At 42.8% G+C, this 13,935-nt stretch overlaps 1 protein-coding gene across 1 annotated transcript in view; it reads left to right on the forward strand.

The window, feature by feature from the left end:
* The first annotated feature begins 1,650 nt into the window (after positions 1 to 1,650).
* kidins220a (kinase D-interacting substrate 220a) overlaps positions 1,651 to 13,935 on the forward strand; it is an 89,907-nt gene continuing 77,622 nt past the window's right edge. The window contains 2 exon segments of the mRNA XM_080513345.1: positions 1,651 to 1,780; positions 12,055 to 12,212. Of these exon segments, the coding sequence (XP_080369471.1) occupies positions 12,081 to 12,212 (132 nt within the window). The 5' untranslated portion in view covers positions 1,651 to 1,780; positions 12,055 to 12,080.

Consider the following 13,935-nt stretch of genomic DNA (forward strand, 5'->3'; position numbering starts at 1 on the left):
CATTAACAAGGGTATTGTATGTTGTCCCACACCCATCCCCCTACCCCCCACTCTCTCTCTCTCTCTCTCTCTCTCTCTCTCTCTCTCTCTCTCTCTCTCTCTCTCTCTCCTCTCAATCTTCTCTCTCCTCTCTCTCTTTGAGATAAAAAAAATTCCCTTCCAAAGTGGAAAGGAGAGGATCCTCATGGAGGGAATGAAAGGAGACCAGAGGAGATCAAACAGGAAAGTAGAAATTTCCTTGCACTACAATTTTGCATACACAAGGAAAACATGCAAACTCAGCACAGCTTGCAGCGCGACTCAAACAAAGAGTTTTCCTCCTGCCTGATACTTTTTAAACCTTGTTCTCTTCTCACTTCCTGTTGTGTATTATTAGATGAGGAAGCAGTGCTGTGTTTTATTTCTGGAACTGGTTTGAGCTGAATCATAATAATCAAATGGCTAAGATGACTTTATTGCACAAAGTGTTTTTAGAAAAGCATTAAAACCTGTAAAAAACAGGTCAAGATAGATAAAATTACAAGAGGACTAAAAAATGGGGGCGGGGGGGAACCACAGTATCTACAATGAGCTAATAATAAGACAATTAATAAAATCTAAAAATGTTAAATAGTTAAAACAGCTGAAAAAATACAAAGACTACCATAGCTAAGAAGGTTAACATTAAAAAAAATTAATAGATAAAAATTGACATTTTAATAGATATTTGGTCTTAAAAGGTAAGATAGTTACTAAACTGGCTCGAATAAAAAAAATGTGCTGAGGTGATGAAAATTAATAGAAAAATGTAAAATAAAAGTAGTGGTGTCAAAAATAATGCTTCATTTAATTAATTGATTTGAAACACTTAATTAGTAAAAAAAAGTAATGTAATTAATGTCGTGTTATTTACTTCCGTTTTGTTTTTAATCCCTTGCAGGAGCAGCGTCTCTGCAGAGCAGCACAATGAGTGTAATGATACTCAGGCAGAACATTTCACTTCAAAAAGTTTCCTAACGACTAACTGAGAAAGTGAAAGTCATTTGTTTACTTTGTAAAGCTGAATTTTAGGACCACAGTAGTAATTCTGTAACAGCAGGTTGCTAAAGTTGGACGGAATATTTGCAGGTAAAATATTAATTTCTACTCTTTTTTCTTTCCCTGGCATCCTGCAAACCCGTGTGTGTGTGTGTGTGTGTGTGTGTGTGTGTGTGTGTGTGTGTGTGTGTGTGTGTGTGTGTGTGTGTGTGTGTGTGTACCAGTATTCATGTGGGATATTACAGGCTATTATTGTCACTGTGTTCATGTAATAAGTTCACAACTTTGCTTCTAGAAATATTCAAACTCTCAAAGTGGACCTGCACGCTAACAAAACCCAGACTTATGTTAGATGTTTATTAATTCATTAATGTATGTTTTTATTATTGTGCTAATCTTGGAGAGAAACTGTTTCACCAAAAGCTAAAAGGACATTATGAAATTAGTATTTGAATTTAAATACAGTCTGTTTTTAATCGATTGGCAGCACACAAAAAAGGCAAATATAAGTATAAGTAAAAGAGTAAAATGCCTGGGGGAGTAGCTCCGCCCCTTCATGTGTTATGTGGCCCAAGGGGCGGGGCCTGGGCGGAAAAGGGGGGCGGGGCTTGAGAAACTGCTGGAGCAGGTTACCGTCGCGCTGTCAAACAGCAGCTCTGAGCTCTCACACGGTAGGACTTAAAGTGCGGAGAAAACTGCGCTTCGGACCGCAGCGGACGGACCGGAGTGGAGCTCGGGACCCTTCGGGAGCAGCTCGGTCCCGGTAAGTCGCTGCACGTGTTCTCCGCTGCTGTTTCAGCCTCTTTGAAGGGTAAAAGTCAGCGGACCTGTTGAGGCGTCTCGCGCTGTGCTAACGTTAGCCGCCGGCCGCGGGGGGTTTACTCTGCTGCTTGCTGGTGATCACTGTCAACAAGACTAACTGACTGCAACCTCCAGGCTTCATCACTCCCCTGTCCCCTGTCCCCTGTCCCCTGTCCCATGTCCCCTGTCCCCTGCTCCCCTGTCCCATGTCCCCTGACCCTGTCCCCTGCCCCCTGCCCCCTGCCCCCTGTCCCTGCCCCCTGTCCCCTGTCCCTGCTCCCCTGTCCCTGTCCCCTGCCCCCTGACCCTGTCCCCTGCCCCCTGTCCCTGCCCCCTGTCCCCTTTCCCTGCTCCCCTGTCCCCTGTCCCCTGCTCCCCTGTCCCTGCCCCCTGTCCCTGCTCCCCTGTCCCCTGTCCCCTGTCCCCATGTGACTCCGTGTGTCATACAGATGTGTATCTGAGCGTCACGCGTCCTCTTTTGGCTGTTTTAGTAGATAAAAGCAAAATATCCTGCTGCTCTTTGTTTACAGCTGCTGGAACTCAGGATTGATTCCTGGAAAAAACTTCCCTCAGTGTTCAGAGAGCCCCCCCCCCCCCCTGCCCCCCCCCTCTAATCTGAGATCTCGGCTGAGGGAAACCAGCAGAAACTGCCTTCACGCTCCTGCTGCAGTTTTGCAGCTCCAGACCCACACGAGCTGAGCGGTTAAAATTAGAGCTCCTCTTCACGACCATCTGCCTCTGAGAGGGTTCATGTGACAGCAGACACCCTCTGGACGTTTGTTTGTTAAACACAATATCTGCTGACCGTCGCTTCATCCAGGGGTCCGCAGCCCGTGACGTCACACAGTCAACAAGGTCAAACACACAAACGGCTCATAAAGTTGCAGAGAAAGTTTCGTTATCATCACAAAAACTATCATGATGCATTTCTCAGATTTCTTAACTATAATTCAGAGCAGGAAACACATTTAGTCTTTTTTGCTGTTTTATTGGTTTTAGCCATTTTAGCTGTTTTATCGATTTCTGCGTTTTGGGGAATTTTTAGCTATTTTATCTTTTCATATCCATTTGACGTGTTCATGTTTTTAAAACATTTTGAGCTTTTTTTCAGCATTTCTAGCCATTTTAACAGTTTTACTTTTCTCTATTTGCTTCTACTGGTTGAATTAATCATTTGTAAATAAGCATTTTGTTTTCGTTAGTCTTGTGCCGCCTTAGTGGCAAGGCATTACGCACATCCTATCACACTATCCTCATAATCCTCAAATTATTATTATTTTTTTCATGACGTTTTTGTTTAGTTTTTTACCATTTGGCGCACAGACACAGAAAACGCATGAAAGCATTCAGAACGTTGGGAAATAGGTTGCTACAACTTTTATTAATGATTCAGCCAAGCAAAAGTTGCAAAGAACTGAAAAAAACAAATGGTCCCATACAAAGTGGGTGTGAAAGGACAGAGGAGATGAAAGAAGATGAACAGAGATTCTGCACAGTTGAGAGCACAGACGCTGATCCAACATCAAAACGTGTTGCTATAACTTTTGTTAACATTCCGCTAACAGTTTCCAAATAAATCACAAAAAACGGCGAAATACGTCCCGTACAAAGTGAATATGAGAGGCACCTCATGGGGGAGATGAGAGGAGATCATAGTACGTTGCCATTGAGAACCTGAGATCAAAAGATGTCAGCAGCGGCAGGCACACAGAAGTTCCTCTGGAATTTTCTCTTTTTATTTGCAATTCACACTGAGTTTCAGAAATGTGCTCCTCTCCTTCTAAGAGAAACCCTAACCTGGCGATAGAAGTAGAGTAGAGAGCTTCATTCCTCCCCAGGGGGAAACACAAACTTACAACAGCTCAAGGTAAAAGGTGCAGAACTTAGAAAATTAAGGAATTTAAACATGTAAACATATGTAAATATCTAAACAAGAGCAAAAAAGAGGCACAAAAAATAGAATTTGTAAAAAAAAAAAAAATAAAATAAAACAATCCAGTAAAAAAAGAAAGAAATCCTCTAAACTAGAGTAAATTGCCAGGATTGCTCTACACACTGTCGCTAGGTAAAGAGATGTACTCAGTGCAGGTGTAACGGTACATGAGAAGAATGTCGGACATTTACTGTGCGTTGTTAAACATCCTAACAGATGTTGGGATGAATGACTTCCGGTGGCGTTCTGTTCATAGGAGGCGAAACAGTAAGAATAGGTAAAACAGCTAAAAATGGATAAAATAGCTAAAACTACACAATAAGTAAAATGATTAAAGTCAGTGGTGTGCAGTCGGGGGCAGCACTGCTAGCCCCACCAAAATTCTTCTTCTGTTTTTTAATAATTACAAAGTGATTCTGAAATCTGTGTCTGGAATCAATTCGTGACTTTAGCAACTTTATCCAGAAGACGACTGGTTATATTTTGTGGAGCTCAAATCTCCTACGTCCTCTTAATGCATCACAGCTCCTTTCCTCTGCTGGGGGGGGGGGTAGTAAGTTCATTGCTAACCTCTGATGGAAGCTGGATGCTGTTATTGGGTTAAAATGTTGAGTGACAGGATCATCAGCCAATCAGAGTGATCGACAGAACATCTTAGGACCAGCAGAGTTTCTAGTGCTGGTCACAGTGTGGTCATTGAAATGAGCTTGTCTGATTGGCTCATGGGCTCATGGGCAGGAGGTGATGACTGTTATTATCTGCTACTCTGAAGTGATGGAGGCTAATTTAACATAAAGATCATGATACATAGAGGACCTGCTTCTGTGATCTTTTTCAATATTGAGTAGAAGAAGACCAAACCAGTTGGAAACACTGGAAATGATGTGATGGTGAAGCTGCACAGTGATGTGTTGTGGTTGTTGATCAGCCGTCATGTTGTTGTGGATTAAGTACTGATGTATAGTAGTAGCCTTACATTGGATTTACTGTAGGACATAATGTGTGGCTGCAAGGGGGGGGGGGGGGGGGGGGGGTTAAGGAAACATCAGAAAAAATGGCTACAAAAGCTAAGAATGAATTAAGTATATTTAAATGTTCCTACGACATCATTGATGAATACAACCTCAGTTTTTTTTAAAATGTTGAACCATTTTCTTCTATTTGTTTTGGCTCGAGGCAAATTGTATTTGGTGTAAAATTGTGAAAATGGCTCTCATGGTCACAAAGGGTGCAGACCGCTGGGTTACTCTATTGGAGTGGTTTTAATTGGGGGGGGGGTTTGATGGGGTCTGCTTATAAGACCCTTGGGATGCGACTCCATCACAGTTTCATTCAGTCGTTCACTCAGGCGTCAATTTAGAGTCACCAATTCATCAAATACAAATGCATCTATAAACGTGCCTGTGTTTCTTTTAACGTAAAGCAAAATGTGAACAGGTTTCATAGTTGAATCATTATTTCTTCAGATTAAAATGCGATGATTCGTGGCGCCTTTCATTAATGTCAACCAACCGTCACTTTCTTGCTTCGCTCGTAAAACGGAGCCGTTCAAATTTGTCCCCACGTCTTAATTGCCTCCATTATCCTTCTACTCCATTATCCGTCTGTCTCCATTATCTTTCTATTCCATTATCCTTCTATCGCCGTTATCCTTCTAACTCCGTTATCCTTCTATCTCCATTATCTTTCTACTCCATTATCCTTCTATCTCCGTTATCCTTCTATCTCCATTATCTTTCTACTCCATTATCCTTCTATCTCTGTTATCCTTCTATCTCTGTTATCCTTCTATCTCCGTTATCCTTCTATCTCCGTTATCCTTCTATCTCCATTATCCTTCTCTCTCCAGTATCATTCTACTCCATTATCATTCTATCTCTATTATCTTTCTACTCCATTATCCTTCTACTCCATTATCCTTCTATCTCCGTTATCCTTCTATCTCCGTTATCCTTCTATCTCCATTATCCTTCTCTCTCCAGTATCATTCTACTCCATTATCATTCTATCTCCATTATCCTTCTACTCCATTATCCTTCTACTCCATTATCCCTCTATCTCCGTTATCCTTCTATCTCCATTATCCTTCTCTCTCCAGTATCCTTCTACTCCATTATCATTCTATCTCCGTTACCCTTCTAACTCCGTTATCCTTCTCTCTCCGTTATCCTTCTCTCTCCATTGTCCTTCTATCTCCGTTATCCTTCTATCTCCATTATCCTTCTACTCCATTATCCTTGTATCCCAGTGTGTGTGGTGAGCTGAGATCAGGGCGTGTGCCGGCCTATTGTGTGGTTAGCGCTGGGCGTGGGCCGGCCCCCTCATCTAATATTCAGCCGATAGTGAAAAGGGGATGCTGAGCAGAGCCGGCAGTGTGTGGAGAAGCAGTGTGTGTGTGTGTGTGTGTGTGTGTGTGTGAGAGAGAGAGTAAGGAATCGGAGCTGAACACAGTTTGACTGCACACCAAGGTAAGAGTTCTCATTCTGAAGCTTTTTCCTTTTTTCTTCTTCTTTTTTCTCTTGTTTTCTAGAGGTTTCTCCTGTTTGGGGCTCGATCTCCACTGACTGCTTCTTTTGTCTGCTGGGCTGTGCTGTGTTGTGGAGATGTGTGTTGATTGGCTCCACTGGGCCGTGGAGGGTGGAGGGTGGAGGGTGTGTCAACAGGCTCCTCACACCCCGTAAACAAAGGCTTTTCCCCAACTTCCACTTCACGCAGCCTGGGAGGAGAGGAGGAGGAGAGGATGAGAGGATGAGAGGAGGAGAGGAGGAGGAGAGGAGGAGAGGAGGAGGAGAGGAGGGAGGATGAGGGCTGCACACAACATCCTCATCAACATGTCAACATGCACCCTTTAAAATCTCTGCTGTGATCCATTATTGCAATCTATTCTTCAGATCTGACCAATCGCATTGGTGGCCGACTGGAATAGAGCCCCGCCCACTGTGTAGATGTGAGCGTGTGTAGAGAGTTTAATGAAGATTGTAAACTTTAACATGAAGCACCTCCAGATGGAGATCACATCCCCCAGATGTGTGAAATGATCCCTCAGTATTGTGGTGGAAGACTTTCTGCTCTTTATGTGACGACCTGTTTGCTTCGGTGGACAAGAGACATTTCCATGTTTCCCCGGTGAGATATTGATCAGCATGTTTGGTATTTAATATGCGAAAAGCATGGCAGGGCTGCTCCTGCAGGAGATGGAAGCGGCTGATGAATTGTATGTTTCTGCGGTAGGAAGCGAGTGTGACCGTGATGGACGAGGCTTAATGAATCATTAATGAGCTTTTCATCGATTGGCTGGACACACAAAGAGGATTTCTCCTCTCACACCACAACACACACACTTCTCCAGACACTACAATACTAATGCTAGTGGTTGTTGCCATGAAAGGACCAAGTCGTATTGTGCTGGGCAGATAGTTTTAACTTAAAGTGTCTCTCAGTGGTGTTTCTGTTCCACTGACACTAAAACATAATTTGGCTTCTGTTACACTCACAAAGCATTCAGTTCAGAAAAGAATTGTTCAATTTAGCTTTAAAAGGCAAAATGGCTCAAATGAACAAGAATTGGTTAAATACTAAAACCACTAGAAACATTGATATGGTAAAAAAAGGTAAAACAGCGTTAATGGATGTAAACTAACAGCCAGTTAAAATGGTTTACAAATGCCAAAGAAAGCTAAAACCACTGAGTTCAAAGGCAAAACGTGTCTAAAATAATCAAAACGGCTTTAGAGTTACTTAAAACGAGGGATGGCTCAATACTACTTTTTCACCTCCGATACTGTTACCGATACCGTTACCGATACCGTTACCGATACTGTTACCGATACTGTTACCGATACCGTTACCGATACCGTTACCGATACCGTTACCGATACCGTTACCGATACTGTTACCGATACTGTTACCGATACCGTTACCGATACTGTTACCGATACCGTTACCGATACTGTTACCGATACCGTTACCGATACTGTTACCGATACTGCAGCCTTGAGGATCGGCCGATACTGATACCGTTCTCTTTGTCTGTCTAAAAATTGTCACTAATACGTGGATGTAATTTGTTTGACACTGACGTCTAAAAACATCACGTTTACTGTACAACAAATATTCTGCTCCCCGAAAGAAAGAAGGAAAATATGTGACCACAACTGAAGTTATGTAACTGCTGTGGCTTTATTAAAACTTAAAGCTCACATAACTTTTAACAGCATTCGTAAACACGACAGACCAGCTGCACCATTCAAATGTTTGAAATAAAATAAAAGTGGAACTTGGTGCAAATATTTAAATTAAATTGAATAATTCCAGTGTATAAACAGAAAAGTCACATGACACCTCAATGACATTGCAAAGCTCCAATAAATAATTTCATGAATTAACATAAAATAATAGCATCCCCTCGAGGATAATGTAGGAAGATGCAAGTGACACATGGCTTCTTAAGACACACCGTAAAAACAAACTGGGCTGCACTAGAAGTGTGATCAACACATCCAGAACCAGTTTCCTGGTTGACTGATCCAGATGTGGTCCTGACCACCGTCACTCCAGCAAGTTATCAACTCTATTTCAACCCAGACCTACAGACACACGGAGAAATCCTGCAGGGCATTCCTCAGATGACTGAAGGAGCAGTTAATCTGTGATAAAAGGAAGAATTAAAACACGTCCAGCGGCTAAAAGCAACACTGCTGCTGCAGCCAAAGCCTGAACGTCCCTGACTTGTTGAGATGAGACCATATTAATCGATCAGCAGACGGCACTGTGATCACGGTTTCACTTTATCACAGCAGAAACGTGTCGGGATGAACTTCCTCACCGCTCTTCTTCTAGTTTAGGTTTTCCATCCAGTTGTTTTGAGGCTGAGTTTCTCTTGTGTGAGTTTTTTTTTTGTTGGAATATTAATTCATCACCGCGACGGGACAAGTCGTTCTGCATTTCTGCAGTTGTGTCAGGTGAGACCATTGACCTCATCATCACAGATCAGCCCTCGTGGAGATAAACAGGCTTGGAGCAAGTAAAACAAATAAACATTCTTGAAAGCCTCAGTGACGAGGATTTATTGTATTATGTCAAAAGATGCTCGAAATGAACGTCTCCTCTGCTCAGCCCTGAACCCGTCCTGGACCAGGACTACCTGGACCAGACCCGGTACCGATCCAGTGGACAGGATCGGACCGTCCCTACTTAGAACTGCTAAAACAGATAAAATTGTTTAAAACTGTCAAAACACCAAAAATGACGAAGTGCAAAAATGTCAAAATTGATGAAATTGCTCTAAATTGTGATAAAAGCTCAAACAAAGAAAACTATTTAAAAAAGGTAAACAAAAGAAAAAACCTTCAAAAACAGATAAAATGGTTCAAATAGCTAAAAATGCAAAAACAGCTAAGATGGCTCAAGATGCTAAATTCTCTAAAACAATCTACTGAAGCAAGGACACATTATCATGGGTTTTTTAATTTTGTAGGGATTTCTTACCTCACAAGGATCACTAGGAACCATTTATGTTGTGGTTGGCTATCGATAATGATTAATAATTATCAAAGATAGTTATTAATTATGTTATTGAAATTTACTCTGATGTGTATCAGAACCTCAGAGCTCCACTGTCTTAACAGGAAATGATAGCCAGTTCAGTTCTATCAGTCTCATAAGATATACTAAACAGTTCATCAGGAATTTGAATTAATAGTTAAATTAATTACAATTGCCAGAATTAACAGTAAAGCTTGAAGGATTTTGGAGTTCTTGACACAGAAGAGTCGACATTTCATTCTCCTTTGTGCTCATTAATAACACAAGTATGATTCCAATATTATATTTATTTACAATGAAAACAAATAAACACAGATTCTAACTACCTGTGTGTGTGTGTGTGTGTGTGTGTGTGTGTGTGTGTGTGTGTGTGTGTGTGTGTGTGTGTGTGTGTGTGTGTGTGCGCGGTGTGATGGAACTACAAAACAAGATGGTGGATCACAAGAAACTGCATTCAAATGGAGGTTGTCAGAGAGCAGGAAGTCTGTCCTGGGTCTCCACCATGTGCTGGAGAACAATGGAACATGGAAGCTAGTCTTTAGCGTCTGCTTCCTGTGTGTCTCTGCTAAAGGACCATTTCTAGAATGAGTTGATGTGAATGAGACTTGTTTTGTAAAACGCCAGGAGTCGTCAGATGGTGTTCAGTTACTGTGTGATGTTGTCTTTGATGTGATATGTGTAGGATTGTGAGTTAACTAGTTAGTAAAGCAAAGATTAGCATGCAGACCCTGTGTCTGTGGCAGAGCTAACGTTGGTTTACAGGTTGATAACTGCTCCTAATATCATTATCTATAGAACTCAATCACTGTAACAGAATCAACACATCTTCATAAAGTTAAACAGTTCTATCATAGCATCAGGTTTAACTAATCTCAGGTAAAGCCCAGTTGTTGTTCCCACTTCCTTGAAGGAGTTCAGTTGTTGTCCTGCTGGAGGGAAGCTGGTGTCTTCTCCTGGAGTTAGCACCTCCTGCTAACTGTGGTTGCTGGTTCTGCAGGCTGAGGAGGAGAAGATGAAGTTGATGTTTCAGGAGTCCTTCTTTGCAGCTCCTGGTTGTTCCTTTTGTCCAGACTGAGGATCTGGTCGCTCAGGTCTGTGATGGTTTTCCTGCTGGTTGAGGAAAACACAAAGAAGTTCTGTGAGGCTTCGTTTCCCTGGTCCGTCCTGGAGGAACTGCTTGGTTTTCCTGGTTGATGGGAGATCAGACTCTGGGTGCTGGTCTCTGGACCAGGGGAAGGTCTGACCCTCGTGGTCGGGTCAGCAGAGGAGTTGAGGAGTGAAGGCCCTGGTTGCAGCCCTCTGGTGTTAGCTGTATGCTAACACTGGGTGAGTGTTAGCTGTATGCTAACGCTGGGTGAGTGTTAGCTGTATGCTAACGCTGGGTGAGTGTTAGCTGTATGCTAACGCTGGGTGAGTGTTAGCTGTATGCTAACGCTGGGTGAGTGTTAGCTGTATGCTAACGCTGGGTGAGCGTTAGCTGTATGCTAACGCTGGGTGAGTGTTAGCTGTATGCTAACGCTGGGTGAGTGTTAGCTGTATGCTAACGCTGGGTGAGTGTTAGCTGTATGCTAACGCTGGGTGAGTGTTAGCTGAATGCTAACGCTGGGTGAGTGTTAGCTGAATGCTAACGCTGGGTGAGTGTTAGCTGTATGCTAACGCTGGGTGAGTGTTAGCTGTATGCTAACGCTGGGTGAGTGTTAGCTGTATGCTAACGCTGGGTGAGTGTTAGCTGGATGCTAACGCTGGGTGAGTGTTAGCTGGATGCTAACACTGGGTGAGCTGCCTCCAGCCACCTCCTCCATTGAAGAACAGGAGCAAAAACCTTTTGTGAGAGAATCTCTCCAACTGTTTTGATGAAAGTTGGGGATTCAAAGGTGTGAAATATTGGGAGTCTCACCAGATCAGTGACTGACTGAGTGCATGGGGGGGGGGGGGGGGGGGGGGGTAGTGACTTCTGAGCAGAAAGTGGGGGAGGGTCTGCATGGGTCTGCAGTGTCATCAGGTTCCCCTGGTGAGTGATGCTCAGTCACATTCCTGAGTCAGAATTCCCGCCATGATAATTGTGTCATAACAAATGAAAATAGTCTTTCCCGAGAAATGAACAAACTTCCTGTGGTCTTGTGATCCCGACAATGTCCTCCATGAACCTTGATGTAGTTCTCGTGTACTAGAAGCTCAAACTCTCTGGTTCTGTTCTTGAGGCAGAAGACGGTCCTGCAGCTCTGCACCGATCTAATGAGGCCTCACGGCTCAGTGCATCAATTGTCCTCGTCATTTTTGGGTCAAAGAATCAAAGTTTACAGACCTTTTGTCCGTCTTCATTGACTTTAACGACTTGGCAACGTATCGTTGGGGTTATTACAGCGAGCTCCAGTTTCCACATGAGCAGACATGTTGAGCAGACGGACGAGCTGCTCTCGGCTCCCTGGAACCTGCAGATCCACGTTTGGAAACTCCGAATAAAAGAAATAGGACGTTGCTGCTGCAATACACTCCCATGTGATGTCGCTCAGCGTTCCTGTGTGGAAGTGTGTTTAAGCGAGAGTGAACACAAGTACACACTTCTACGTATAAACACTGGAGAACTGAATGGAGCTGCTCTGTGATACACCACAACAAAACCTTTATTTGTTTATGTGCACATGTTTACTGCTTCCTCATTGAGCGTCCAGCCTGTTTGACCCTGGGACGCCACCCCCCTCTTCACCGTCTGTCTCCTGGAGCTCTGATGTCTCTGATGTGTTTGTGTGGCCTTGCAGTGGTGGGCAGCCGTCAGCAGTGGGCCATGGACACCACCACCTCCCTGAAGATGACGTCTCTGGCCGTCCAGAGCCTCTTCAGCTACGTGGAGGAGGAGAACCTGGCGGCCATCAGAGCACATCTGGACAAGTTCAGAGACGTGGACTGCAGGAGCGACGTAAGACGGCCGGGCGCCACCACTCGCACTCACGCTCACATATAATGTTGATTATTGTTTAATAATCACACCAAACTGTTCTACATTGACACTCCCAGCCCTCTGTTCTATATAATACATCTGTTTATCTATGTGTGCACAGGTGACCAGGTTCGCTCTTCAAAAGCTAATTTTACAGCAAAGATAATAAATGGAAACTGTAGCGTTGTTGCTAACAAAGTAGCAGCTCATGATCAAAGTAACAGTTGAAGTGTTTTAGAGATCTAGAAACTGGCGTTTTTGTGATTATCGTTAGCGATAGATTAGATTAGGTTAGATTAGATTAGACTAGATTAGGTTAGATTCAACTTTATTGTCATTAGAAATGCAACGAAATGCAGTTTAGCATCTAACCAGAAGTGCAACATCACAAGTATCAGATAATATTATACACAGATAAATATATATGCATACCAATGTACATTCATAAATATATATATATATATACATGCATATACACATATATACAGATACACATAGGGATGTAAGTATACACTCAACTCGTGGTATGATTCAAATCTCAATTTTTAAGAAAACTAGATTCAAGTCAAAATGTAGATGATTATTGTTTTATTGCAAGTCTTCATGAAATTTGGAGAAAAAACAAAAACATTCTCATGATCATCTTTTCTGAGAAACCAAGTAGTCACACTTCATTTTGAGGTAACAATCCAAAACATATTTTCTTGCAAAAAGTGAGACGGAAAAAGTCTTGAAATGAATACATGTTTGAAAATGAATAAAGTAAATTACAAACAAGGTAATCCTCTTAAAATAACAGCAGTGCAGGTTTGTTGCTGGTTCAGCAGTTTCCATGTTCTTGAGGAATAACAGCAGATTTACATTCTCGAGCAGAAGCTGAACAATCACATTGTTCTGTGGTTGAAATAAAACACTGAGGACCAGAGTGTCGCTGCTGCTGCAGGAACCACAACAAGGACAGATTGTCAAACTGATCAGCCGGTTTCTCACTTCCAATGTCTCCAGAATGTTTGTGTTGAACCGCCGGAGGCAGGACGGTGTGTAGTTACTGATGGAGTGAAGAGTCTGTCCAGACACCGACTCCGACAAGAGACAGCAGCCAAGCATGTGATCGTTACACACGCCGTGTGATTCCACGCAGGAAAAAGGCCCTTGAGTACTCGTAGCAGGTACTCTGGTACTTCTACCAGTTCATCAAATCAGTGAAGTTAAAAGCAGTGGGGCCCGACTGTTTAAAAAGTCTATCCTGATGCATATCAACGTACCGTATTTTCCGCACTATAAGGCACCTAAATACCTCAAATTTTCTCAAAAGCTGCCAGTGCGCCTTATAACCCGGTGCGTCTTATATATGGAAGAATTGCTCTACTCGAGACTGCTATTCGACAGCTGAACAACCAGAAGCTTTTATTTTGACAACTCTAACTTCGCAACGGGATCTTCAGAGCGGACCACACTCCACACAACACCTTCATCACTCATGGTTGCACACCAACATTCTAACAAACCAAAATAAACTAGATGAAATAATGACTCCCTAAACTGGGGAACAAAAACACATAAACACAATCAACACAACACCAAGCCCAACAACAACCCACAATAACCTCCAACAACACAAAACATGAATTCCCATCATGCCTTGCACCCTGAGCTCCTCAGTGCAGCCGGTAGCTGCAATGAATTATGGGAGTTTCTGTTT

Source organism: Blennius ocellaris (genome assembly GCF_963422515.1).
Source record: "Blennius ocellaris genome assembly, chromosome: 17".
Lineage (NCBI taxonomy): Eukaryota > Metazoa > Chordata > Actinopteri > Blenniiformes > Blenniidae > Blennius > Blennius ocellaris.